Raw genomic sequence first — 12,534 nt, forward strand, 5'->3', positions numbered from 1 at the left:
TCCCACCCCCCATCAACCCTCAGTTTGTTCTCAGTTTTTAACAGTCTCTTATGCTTTGGCTCTCTCCCACTCTAACCTCTTTTTTTTTTTTTTTCCCTTCCCCTCCCCCATGGGTTTCTGTTACGTTTCTCAGGATCCATATAAGAGTGAAACCATATGGTATCTGTCTTTCTCTGTATGGCTTATTTCACTTAGCATCACACTCTCCAGTTCCATCCACGTTGCTACAAAAGGCCATATTTCATTCTTTCTCATTGCCACGTAGTATTCCATTGTGTATATAAACCACAATTTCTTTATCCATTCATCAGTTGATGGACATTTAGGCTCTTTCCATAATTTGGCTATTGTTGAGAGTGCTGCTATAAACATTGGGGTACAAGTGCCCCTATGCATCAGTACTCCTGTATCCCTTGGATAAATTCCTAGCAGTGCTATTGCTGGGTCATAGGGTAGGTCTATTTTTAATTTTCTGAGGAACCTCCACACTGCTTTCCAGAGCGGCTGCACCAATTTGCATTCCCACCAACAGTGCAAGAGGGTTCCCGTCTCTCCACATCCTCTTCAGCATCTATAGTCTCCTGATTTCTTCATTTTGGCCACTCTGACTGGCGTGAGGTGGTATCTGAGTGTGGTTTTGATTTGTATTTCCCTGATGAGGAGCGACGTTGAACATCTTTTCATGTGCCTGTTGGCCATCCGGATGTCTTCTTTAGAGAAGTGTCTATTCATGTTTTCTGCCCATTTCTTCACTGGGTTATTTGTTTTTCGGGTGTGGAGTTTGATGAGCTCTTTATAGATTTTGGATACTAGCCCTTTGTCCGATGTGTCATTTGCAAATATCTTTTCCCATTCCGTTGGTTGCCTTTTAGTTTTGTTGGTTGTTTCCTTTGCTGTGCAGAAGCTTTTTATCTTCATAAGGTCCCAGTAATTCACTTTTGCTTTTAATTCCCTTGCCTTTGGGGATGTGCCGAGTAAGAGATTGCTACGGCTGAGGTCAGAGAGGTCTTTTCCTGCTTTCTCCTCTAAGGTTTTGATGGTTTCCTGTCTCACATTCAGGTCCTTTATCCATTTTGAGTTTATTTTTGTGAATGGTGTGAGAAAGTGGTCTAGTTTCAACCTTCTGCATGTTGCTGTCCAGTTCTCCCAGCACCATTTGTTAAAGAGACTGTCTTTTTTCCATTGGATGTTCTTTCCTGCTTTGTCAAAAATGAGTTGGCCATACGTTTGTGGGTCTAGTTCTGGGGTTTCTATTCGATTCCATTGGTCTATGTGTCTGTTTTTATGCCAATACCATGCTGTCTTGATGATGACAGCTTTGTAGTGGAGGCTAAAGTCTGGGATTGTGATGCCTGGTGGAGACCCTTTCTTCCACACTATAGTATGTAATGAATTGTTCAATAAATTTTTAATGATCAAAGGTGTAGCTGTCTCCCTACCTTCAAATGTATTCACAAGGTGAAACGCAGAACTGTACCTCCTCCATTTTATTCTCCCTTCTCTCCTTCCTCTGTTCCTTCCATCCACCCACACATCCATCTACCCATTTACCCACCCACCCACCTATCAATTCAACCATCTCCCTATCTACCCATCCTTCCACCTATACGCTCAGCCAGCCAGCCAGCTGTCATTCATTCATTCATGCAAATATATACTGATGCTTTCTGCATACCAGTCTCTGCTTTAGTATAGGGAATATGTTTATGAACAAAGTCCTGGACCTCTGGACTTTGCATTCTAGTTGCAGTAAGACAGTGTATAGATGTGCAATGAGTAAATAAGATAGTGATTGTAAGTCGTTCAGAGAATGTAGGCCACACAGTATGGGTGGTCATACTGAAATTTGGGAACTTTGCTTATCCTTCAGAGATGTCTTTGGCATGCATTGGCCCAGGATTTCACCCCTACACAGCTCTTGGGTGACTCAGAGATGGTCCTGCCTGTGGGGAAGAGGAAGTGCACATGAACTTCATTGTTGAGAACCTGTTGTCTAACAACTGATTCTTATCCTGCCCCAGCATGTCCCTTAAATGATGCTGTCAACTTCCATATTTCCTTTGGCTTCTTTTGCATTCAAGAGAGGGTCTGAAGGATTATGCATATAATATTTTCTTGTTTTCATGATCTGAGGATTTGGGAAGATGCAGAAAGCAAAGTGTATACAGCAAAAGGCAGCGTGATTACTAGAGACAGCTCAGAAGTCCTAGCTGTGTGTCTCGCTGAGTGACTTTGTACAATCCACTTGCCATTTCTGAGCCTCAGTTTCTTTCAAGATGGGCTAATACACCAAGATTTCTGGGGAGCCTTTTGAGAATATATGAAACTGATCTGTGTCCAAGAACAATAGTCTCAACTTACATGCCCTTACAGGCTCCTTCTCAGCCTGTGCTAGACTTGTTCCACAGGGCTTCCCTGATTGGGTCTACAGGGTTGGAACATGAATGTCCCATTAAGCTGGGCAGAAAGCTAGGTGGGTGCCTCTGAGAGGTCCTTTAGAGGTGCCAAGTTGAAGACTGGGTCTCAGTGCCTTGGCCTCAGCTGAATGCCTGCATCCACCTCTGCTCCCTTCCCACCCCCAACACTGGGGCTGTCAGCCAGTCACTTTGTTGTTACAACTTACAGAGCACTTTCCTACCCACCCCCATTCTGGTCTCCACCAGGTGGCACAGAGAGGACAAGCCTCTGTCAAAGTCACCCAGCAAGTTGGGGTTGAGTCTCAAAACCAGGTCTCCTGATTTCCCTTCGGGGAAGAGGATGCTTTCGTCCCTATTTTGTGGTTTCCGTATCCATAAAGCAGGGATCATGTGGTATCTACCTTCTAGGGTTTTTGTGGGAAATAAGAGAGTTTGTATATGTACAGTGCTTAGAACAAGGCCAGGCATGTAAGTAAGTGCTCAATAAATGTTAGCTGCTATCACCATTATTGTTATCATACTGCCTCCCAGGGTTGGGATAAGGATTCATTGAAATGCTCCTTGGAGATAATAAAAAAAGAGGTTTGCAAACTCTGAAGTAATTGATAATTTTAAATATTAATTAGCACATCCTGGACTGGCAGTATTGAGCAGACTGTTCTGTTGAGCTAAGGACATTTCATGCTAAAACCTGTATTTCAGGTAATTAAATAAAGGCATCATCTAGAGGATTCTGGATATAGTTAGACTCATTTCCGAGAGGTCCCCAGGTAAACTCTTTTGTGGCAGCTGTGTGACATAAGTCATCCTGGGCAACCAAGTTCACTGTTATTCTTAGGATAAAGAATTACCAATTGGATCCAGAGAGTTTGGTCCCAGGGTTGTCGGGCTGTGTTCTCCAATCATGGGATTTTTGCAACTCAGCTCAGAGACTGTGCTGGCAAGTTTGGCTTGATGTAGAGCAGGAAAAGTACTCAGTGGTTCAGTGGAAAACTAGGCAAAGGGAAATGTGGGAGGCTGAGAACACCCAGCTGGGATGCTGACCTTGAGTGAATAGATGGATGGATGCATGGATGATTGGACAGGAAGATCTAATTGCAAATAGAAACGCTCTCTCTTCCTCTGAACTACTCAACACAGATGATAGATTAATGGTGAGAGAAGCAGACCTCAGCAGCTGAAACAGAAAAAGTGGCTTTTGTAAGAATCATTGAACCCAGAAGGGAGTAAGTCCAGAAATGAACACCCCAGCAGCATGGTAGAAAAGTAAAGACACCAGTGGTCCCCATGAATGCAGAGGAATAGAGAAAAACTTTGAGAATGGAAACGCGGGGCCCTTGGAGATAGACTTCAGCAGGCATTCCCAAGTCTTATATGTATGACATTCCTGGAGCCGGAGCTGTGGCATAAAGATGGTGGAAAAATAGGCAATTGCTTTGGTTTTCTAGAAGCCTGCAGTCGTTCCTTTTGGCCACTAGATGTCGAGAACACATCGATCTGGCACACTTTCTGGTCCATTGAGTTTGGAAATAAGTTTAGTGGAACTGGCACGAGGAGTGGAAGAAATCACTGAGAATAGCATCTCTAGAGGCTTTAGGGCAATTCAAAAAAGCAAACATGGGTGGAATGCACAGAAGAGGTCTTTTCACCAAGACCAATAAAGAAAAGTTGATTGCATTTTTTATTCATTTATTGTTTTGACATTTGGGGAGGTTTTCAAGATGAAAGAAGAAGGGAGAAACATGGTATAGAATAAAATTTTGCAGGGTGCCTAGGTGGCTCAGTCAGTTGAGTGTCCGACTCTTGATTTTGGCTCAGGTCATGATCTCACGGTTCGTGAGTTCAAGCCCTGTGTTGGGCTCTGCGCTGACAGCACAGAGCCTGCTTGGGATTCTCTCTCTCTCTGCTCCTCCCCAGCTTACTCCCTCTCTTTCAAAAATAGATAAACATTTAAGAAAAAGAGAATAAAATTTTGTGCAATACCTAACGTTCTTTAGAATTTGTAAGCATTTTCCTGAACTCCAATGAGTAAATTCAAGGTTCTCAAACCCTCAGCCCAAATCAGGGGTGATGATGATGGTGGTGTTGGTGGTAGCAGCTAATGTCTACGTGGCTCTTATCATGTGGCAGTTGTTGTTCTCAGCACTTTACCTACGTTAGCTCACTTAGTCTTCATAACAATCTATGAGGTAGGTGTCGTGGTCGTCGCCATTTTACAATGAGGAAGTAGAGGTCAGAGAGGTTCCGTGGCTTGCCCAAGGTCACACAGCTGGTTAGAGGCACCATCAGGACATTTGCACCAGACATTTGTATCAGAGCTCATGTTCTACAATACCTACTATGTTCTACAACAGATACTTCCCACATTAACTCCTGGCCGATGGCAAATGGGGCTTTCTGTGCAACAGACTGATGCTGTGATTTAATGGTAAGAGAGAGGAATTCTTCATCTAATAAACTCACTTCACAGGACTTCAGATGAGAAGGAATAAGGTTATAATGTTGAGCAAGAGTTTTTTCCAAGTTCTCTGATTTAAATGGCCCCATTAGGCAGGAGTGTATCCCTTCCCCAGGTAGAAGCCTCTGCTTTATTAGCTGCTATGATTATCCAAATGACAAGAGAAGAGAACAAGCAAAGCTCAGGAGCAATGGATTCCAGAAAGTTCGTGTGTTTCTTAGCACAGAAATATGATCATAAACTTGATAGTACCCAGGAAAGGTGCAACTGGGAGATGAAGTCCTGTTGATATGGGACTGCCCAACTTGTTTTAAGGCTGCCGAAACTCTTCACACCTGCCGAGAAAATGGTAACAAATTACGAAAACAGTATGGTATGGTAGAAAGAGTGGTGGATTAAAAGAGGCCAGAATTCTTTTTTAAAATTAATTAGTTAGTTAATTAATTATAATAATTTATTTTTTAACTTACATGCAAGTTAGCATATAGTACAGCAATGATTTCAGGAGTAGATGCCTTAATGTCCCTTACCCATTTAGCCCATCCCCCCTTCCACAACCCCTCCAGTATCCCCCTGTTCTCCCTTTTAAGAGTCTCTTATGTTTTGTCCCCCTCCCTGTTTTCGTATTATTTTTGCTTCCCTTCCCTTATGTTCATCTGTTTTGTATCTTAAATTCCTCATATGAGTGAAGTCATATGATATTCGTCTTTCTCTGACTAATTTCACTTGGCATAATACCCTATAGTTCCATCCACGTGGTTGCAAATGGCAAGATTTCATTCTTTTTGATTGCTGAGTAATACTTCATTGTGTGTGTGTATGTGTGTGTGTGTGTATACCACATCTTTATCCATTCATCCATCAGTGGACATTTGGGTAAAGAGACCAGAATTCTAATTTGGCTGAACGTATGCTTCCTATATGACCCTACATTCTACTCCTAGATATTTACCTGAGTGAGATGAAAACATATGTCCACACAAAGAATTATACGTGAACATTTTTAGCAGCTTTATTCATAATAGACCAAAACTGTGCACAACCCAGGTAACTACTAACATATGAATAAATACACAAATAGTGATAGACCTATACAATGTAATAATAACTACTCAGCAATGAAAAAGAACTGGGAGAATCTCAAAAAAATTCTGCTGAGCAAAAGAGCGTGGAACCCAAAGAATTTATATGTGTTGGTTCCATGTGTACGAAGTTCTAGAACACACAAAATGCTGACAGTGACAGAAAGGAAATCAGTGATTGTCTCGGGCCGGGGGAAGGGTCAGGACCTACTGCAAAGGGGTGTGAGGGATCTCTGTGGTCATGGAAGTGTTCTGTAGCTTGATCGTACTGTTGGCCACACGGAGACAAAGTTTGGAGACTACGCTGATAATACTGTTCAGTCTTGGAAAAGCCACTTTGCCCTCTGGGGCCTCAGTTTCCTTATTTGTAAAATTTAGTGATTGGATTAGATGATGTCTAGGATTTCTTCTGTCTCAAAAATTCCCTTGCTATAACAATATGTACTTTTGCTATGCAAGCAGAAGAGCAAAGTGCAGTTTGCTTTGTGGGAATACACTGTATAGCCAAGGATGAGTTTCTTTCAGAAAGTGTAGAATAGCAACTAGGTTACCCAGTGATGCTCCTTTTGGGGACAGAACCATTTCCATTTGCAGGCCAATAAGGAGACAGCTGAGGAGACGATTTGCGTGTTCCCATGGGCATTCCCTGAGCCCCTGAGGAGGGGCTTTCCCAGTGACACTGGGAGGAGGGAGGGAGTGAGGGACAAGAGTCATGGCTGGCAGGGCCAGAGAGGGCAGCTGAGGGAGGGCCAAGTTTGTCATATCACCTCTGAGACTCCCAAATACTTGGGGGCTTTTCAGTTTCCCCCCTTTTAAAAAAAATGTTTATTTATTTCTGAGAGGGAGAGAGAGAGAGAGACAGAGCACAAGCAGGGGAGGTGTGGAGAGAGAGAGGGAGATATAGAATCTGAAGCAGGCTCCAGGCTGTGAGCTGTCAGCACAGAGCCCAGTGCGGGGCTCAAACCCATGAACTGTGAGATCATGACCTGAGCCGAAGTCGGACACTTAACTGACTAAGCCACTCAGGCGCCCCTTAAATTTCCTCTTTACACGTCCATTCCTGGCATTCAGTCAGGACTTAATGAGTTGGTGATGATGATGTTGGCGATGAAGCTGCCACTGATGACCATCATCGTTCCCCAAGTTTGTGCGAAAGTAAAGAACGGCCAGGAGCCCAAGTGTGTGGTGGGAAGAGGGTACAGCACAGCTTACTGGCACGCAGAACCTGAAGGGGGCCGGGAGCACTGAGATGGCATGCTGGGCCATGCGTGCTGCTGATTTCCTGCTCTCCTGTGTCCCCAGGTCATGAAAACCTACCACATGTACCACGCAGAGAGCATCAGTGCAGAAAGCAAACTAAAGGAGGCCGAGAAGCAGGAGGAGAAGCAGTTCAACAAGTCTGGTGACCTCAGCATGAACCTGCTCCGACACGAGGACCGGCCCCAGCGCCGCAGCTCTGTGAAGAAAATTGAGAAAATGAAGGAGAAGGTAAGTGAAGGCCCAGGAAAAATTGAGGGCAGGGTAGAAGACAGGGGCATGCTTCCTGCTGACAGCCTCAGCCTTCCCCCTATGCACCCTGAGGGTGCATGTGCTGAGCCACCATCATGTGCTCTCTTGGAGGTCAGTGTCACGGAGGAGACAGGGCTGGCCATGCCTCGCTAGCACTTGTCAGGCCTGGCCTTGTGCCAGGATCAACAGGCAGGGAAAGGGCCAGCTGACAAGAGAGCTGAACTGTAACGAGAATCACGCCCAGCAAGCACATTCTCAGATGGGCAGGAATCACCGGACATTTGTTGGGGCAGGGGCTTGCTTGGGAGTCCATTTTGGTGGCTGGAGGGCTGGTTGGGGTTGAGTGTGTCCCAACAAGAGGAAACAGCGTTGTGTTGCCAACCAGTGCCTGGGGAACCCAATGAAGAACCCATTCCAAGATGGGACAAGCTAAAGATGGGAGATTTAGAATTACCATGTATGGGAGCTGATAAAGTGCTTTAGTGGGGCACGGTGAAAGGAGTGCTAGCATTGGAGTCAGACAGACTGGGTTTTGAAAAGGCCACATTTACAGTATTTCCCTGAGCCTCAGTTAAATGTTTACTTATTTTTGAGAAAGAGACAAAGCACAAGTGGAGAAGGGACAGAGAGAGAGAGAGAGACACGGAACCCAAAGCAGGCTCCAGGCTCTGAGCAGTCAGCACAGAGCCAGATGTGGAGCTCGAACTGGGGACTAGAGAGATCAGACCTGAGCTGAAGTTGAACGCTTAACCAAATGAGCCACCCAGGCGCCCCTGAGCCTCAGTTTAAAAATCTGAGAGTGATGGCAAATGACTGTTCTCTCTCACATCCACTCTGATTGATTGGTAGTGCCTGCCCAGGGCTCTGTGTTGAAGATTGTGAAGCCTCCTTCACGCATCGGTTAAAAACAGAGCTGTGATCAATTAATGATGTCTGCCATGGCCAGGGAATTTAGAAGGTCAGCGTACATGCTTTTTTGTCATCCTAGCTTAGGTCACTTCTAAGGTTTCTTTCTTCATAAAAGCTCTGATTTTCTTGTTGAATTCTCTGTATTCATTCATTCCATACAATCAGCAAATATTTCTGAGCTCTTCTGTGTCCCAAACATTGCACCAGATGTTTATTTGGGCTTCTATGGGTCTAATTCAATGATTATATGATCCTACATCTCTTAAAATGATAGGAGATTGAGTGGAAATAAAATTCACCAGGGCCTCGGTGACCTGGAAAAGTAACCATAGGCAAATAAAGTAAGATTCCAGGGTAATTTCGAAGGCAAAGAAAAGTGTGCTGCCCAATAATTAGACGGAGACTCAATTTAAAAATGGGTAAAGGATTTGAATAGATATTTCTCTGAAGAACTTACATGAGTGGTTAATAAGCACATGAAAAGATGCTCAGCATCATTTGTCATTAAGGAAATACAAATCAAAACCACAGTGAGATGTCACTCCATACCTACCAACATGGCTAAAATAAAAAAGGCAGATAATAATAAGTGCTAGTGAGGTTGCAGAGAAATTTGAACACTTACACATTGCTGGAGGGAATGTAAAATGGTTCAGCCTTTTGGGAAAACAATTTGTCAGTTCCTCAAAATGTTAAACATAAAGTTACCATATGACTCAACAGTTCCATCCTAGGCAATCTACATAAGAAAAATGAAAACATACATCCACACAAAGACCTGCACATGAATGTTCATAGCAGCATTATCCATAGTAGCCAAAAAATAGAGACAATCCAGATGTCCATCAGTTGGTGAATGGATGAATAAATGTGGTTTAACCATGTAGTGGAATATTATTCAGCCACGAAAAGGAGTGAAATGCTGGTATATGCTACAACATGGATGTACCTTGAAAACAATATGCTGAGTAAGAGAAACCAGTCATAATATTGTATGATTCTATTTATATGAAATATCCAGACTAGACAGAGACAGAAAGTGGATTGTTGGTTGCCAGGAGCTGGGGCAGAGGAGAATGGAGGGTGACTGCTAATCGGTATAGGGTTTCTTTTGGGATTGATATTCTAAATTTTGATAGTGGTAATTATTGTACAATACTGTGAATATATTAAGAAAAAAGAAAGGAAAGAAAGAAAGAAAGAAAGAAAGAAAGAAAGAAAGAAAGAAAGAAAGAAAGAAAGAAAAAAGAAAGAAAGGCAGAAACAAAGAAAGAAAATAAGACAAGCAGGTAAGGAATTACAGAACTACAACATGGGGGATAAATAGAAGGTGAGGGAGACCACCAGCTGGGAGATCTGGAGACTAAGTTTAGTTCAGAGTTCTATGCTAATCAGCCATTTGGCTCTTGGACAATCCACTTTTTTTTTTTTTTTTTAAAGTAATCTCCACACCTAACGTGGGGCTTCAACTCACAACCCTGACATTAAGAGTGGTGTGCTCTACCAGCAGAGCCAGCCAGGTGCCCCCAAGCCACTTCTTTTCAGTTTTCATTTTCTCACCTATAAAGTGGGTGAATTAAACTACGATATCTTTACTATCCTTTCCAGGTATAAAATGTTACGAATTCATGAAGGGCTGAAAGTGGTGTGGGGGTCACCCTGGAAATGGGTGAGGAGTCTCAAAATTCTCTGTGAGGAGTCGGGTACGTGGCTGGTACAGGACTGTAACTACCAGGAGGAATTTGTTTCCCAGAATAAGTGGGCCCTGGAGAAAGGTCAGAGGAGATCTATGAAGAGAATTCAAAGGTTGACATGGAAGCACCCCTACTAGTGCTTCTCACCCCTAGGAGAACACGATCTGGAATGAAAGGTTTTTTAAATCCCCTTCTTGGTCCCCTTCACCTCTTTCACCCTCTCCCCACCCACCTCCCCTCTGGTAACCATCAGTTTATTTGCCATGGAGTTTGGTTTTTTCTTTGTCTCTTTTTTCCTTTGTTTACAGTTTTGTGTCTTAAATTCCACATATGAGTGAAATCATATGGTATTTGTCTTTCTCTGAATGACTTATTTCACTTAGCACTATATTCTCTAGATCATTTTTTAAAAAAATGTTTATTTACTTTGAGAGAGAGGGAACATGAGCAGGGGAGGGGCAGATAGAGAGGGAGAGAGAGAATCCCAGGCAGGTTCCAGGCTCACTGCTCAGTGCAGAGCCCAACATGACCTGAGCCAATATCAAGAGTTAGACGTTTAACCGACTGAGCCACCCAAGCACACCTTTACCACTTTTTCTTTATCCATTCATCCATCAGTGGACACTTGGGCCACTTCCATAGTTTTCCTTGGAATAAGGAAGATTTAAGATTTAAGAGTGCCTAGGTGAAGGAGGAAAACCCTGTTTGTTAAAGGAGAGCCGTTTTTCTACCCAGAACAGGACTCATCGTCTGAAAGGGGTAAAGGGACAGCTCTCCAACCCACTTTCTCTCTACCTCTTCCTGCCCAGGCTGGCCCAGGACAGAAGCAGCTTCCCAGGGAGGCCGTCCAGCTCCTAGCCAACACTGGCACCTCCAGCTGCCCAGTCTGCCTCTCTCACCATTCATGTCCACACAACCAGTGAAAAGTGCTTACTGCCTACTTTGTGCAGAGACAGTTCTGGGTGCTCCAGGCCCAGTGATGACTGGGGCAGATCAAGTCCCTGACTTCATAGAGCTTACTTTCTAGTGGGGGACCCCAAAAACCAGCAAGTAAACAAAGAGGTAAAAAATATAATTTCAGGTAGTGAAGAATGGTTATGAAGAAAAATAGAGCAACCAAGATGTCCTTCAGTAGGTGAATGGGTAAGCAAACTGTGGTCCACCCAGGCAGTGGAATGTTATTGAGTGCTAAAAAGAAATGAGGTAACAAGTCCCTAGAAGACATGGAAGAACCTTAAATGCATATTACTATGTGAAAGAAGTCAATCTGAAAAGGCCACATACTGTACGATGCCAACGACATGACATCCTAGAAAAGGCAGAACTATGGAGACAGGAGAAAGATCAGTGGTTGCCAGGGGTAGGTGGCAGGGAGGAAATGGATAGGGGGAGCACAGAGTATTCTAGGGCAGGGAAACTACTCAGTCTGATATTATAATGATGGATGTATATTGTTATACCTTTGCCCAAACCCATAGAATGTAAAATACCAGGAGTGAGCCCTAATGTAAACTATGGATGCTGGGTGATTATGATGTGTCACTGTAGGTTTATCAGTTGGAACTAATGTACCCTCTCAGTTTTTGCTGTGAACCTAGCACTGCTCTAAATATACAGTCTTTAAAAAAATTAAATGAAAATGAAAACAATCACTAAAAATTGAACAAAGATAAAATAAGTGAAAAAAGTAGATCAGGGGAAGGGAACGGGGGAGGGGCACCGCAGATGCTGAAGACTCATTTCAGGCAAGGTTGTCCTCAGAGGCTGCTCTGGCCACCTGATTTTGGGGAAGGACCTGAAGGACGCAAGGAGCAGGCCTCATAGGGACTTGGAAGGATGGCTTACCAGGCAGAGGGAACGAGCCTGAAGGCTTAGAGGCAGGAGTGAACTTGGCCTCTTAAAGGAAAGGCAGAGGGGACTGAGCAACGAGGAGCCTGAAGGAAGAGGGTTCGAAAGAGGGATGAGAGCCAGGTTAGTGCCTCAGCTCTTACGTCTACTGTGTTCTTGCAGAGGCAGGCAAAGTATTCTGAGAACAAGCTGAAATGCACAAAGGCCCGGAATGACTACTTGCTGAATCTGGCGGCCACCAACGCAGCTATCAGCAAGTACTACATCCATGACGTCTCCGACCTAATCGACGTGAGCACCTGGGGAGGCTGGGACTGAACAGGGCCCCACACCCGGACTGGCCCTTGTCTTTAGCTGATGTGCATGTCCCGTGAGCCCCGACGGAGGGGAAGGGCAGTGGGCGTTGGGGCCTGGGGAATGAGTATCACCTCCTGGTTTCTACTTCCGTGGGTGGGATTGGGCCTCTGGCAGCCCCTATATGGTCAGGTCAGGCAGTCTTATATTCCACCTGCACTTCCCAAGTCCCCTCCTCTACGCCGGGCCCTTTTCTGGGTATAGAGGTATAGGGGTGATCATACACAGTTCACAGCCTGCAGGGTTTCCCAGGTATGTTTATG

At 44.3% G+C, this 12,534-nt stretch overlaps 1 protein-coding gene across 7 annotated transcripts in view; it reads left to right on the plus strand.

The window, feature by feature from the left end:
- Positions 1-12,534, plus strand: part of SRGAP3 (SLIT-ROBO Rho GTPase activating protein 3) — a 264,778-nt gene that overhangs the window by 179,126 nt on the left and 73,118 nt on the right. For all 7 annotated transcript variants that reach the window (XM_058726125.1, XM_058726126.1, XM_058726130.1 and 4 more), the window contains exons 5-6: positions 7,260-7,445; positions 12,080-12,208. In XM_058726125.1, the coding sequence (XP_058582108.1) occupies positions 7,260-7,445; positions 12,080-12,208 (315 nt within the window). The remainder of the gene's footprint in view (positions 1-7,259; positions 7,446-12,079; positions 12,209-12,534) is intronic.

This window comes from Neofelis nebulosa, chromosome 4 (genome assembly GCF_028018385.1).
Source record: "Neofelis nebulosa isolate mNeoNeb1 chromosome 4, mNeoNeb1.pri, whole genome shotgun sequence".
Lineage (NCBI taxonomy): Eukaryota > Metazoa > Chordata > Mammalia > Carnivora > Felidae > Neofelis > Neofelis nebulosa.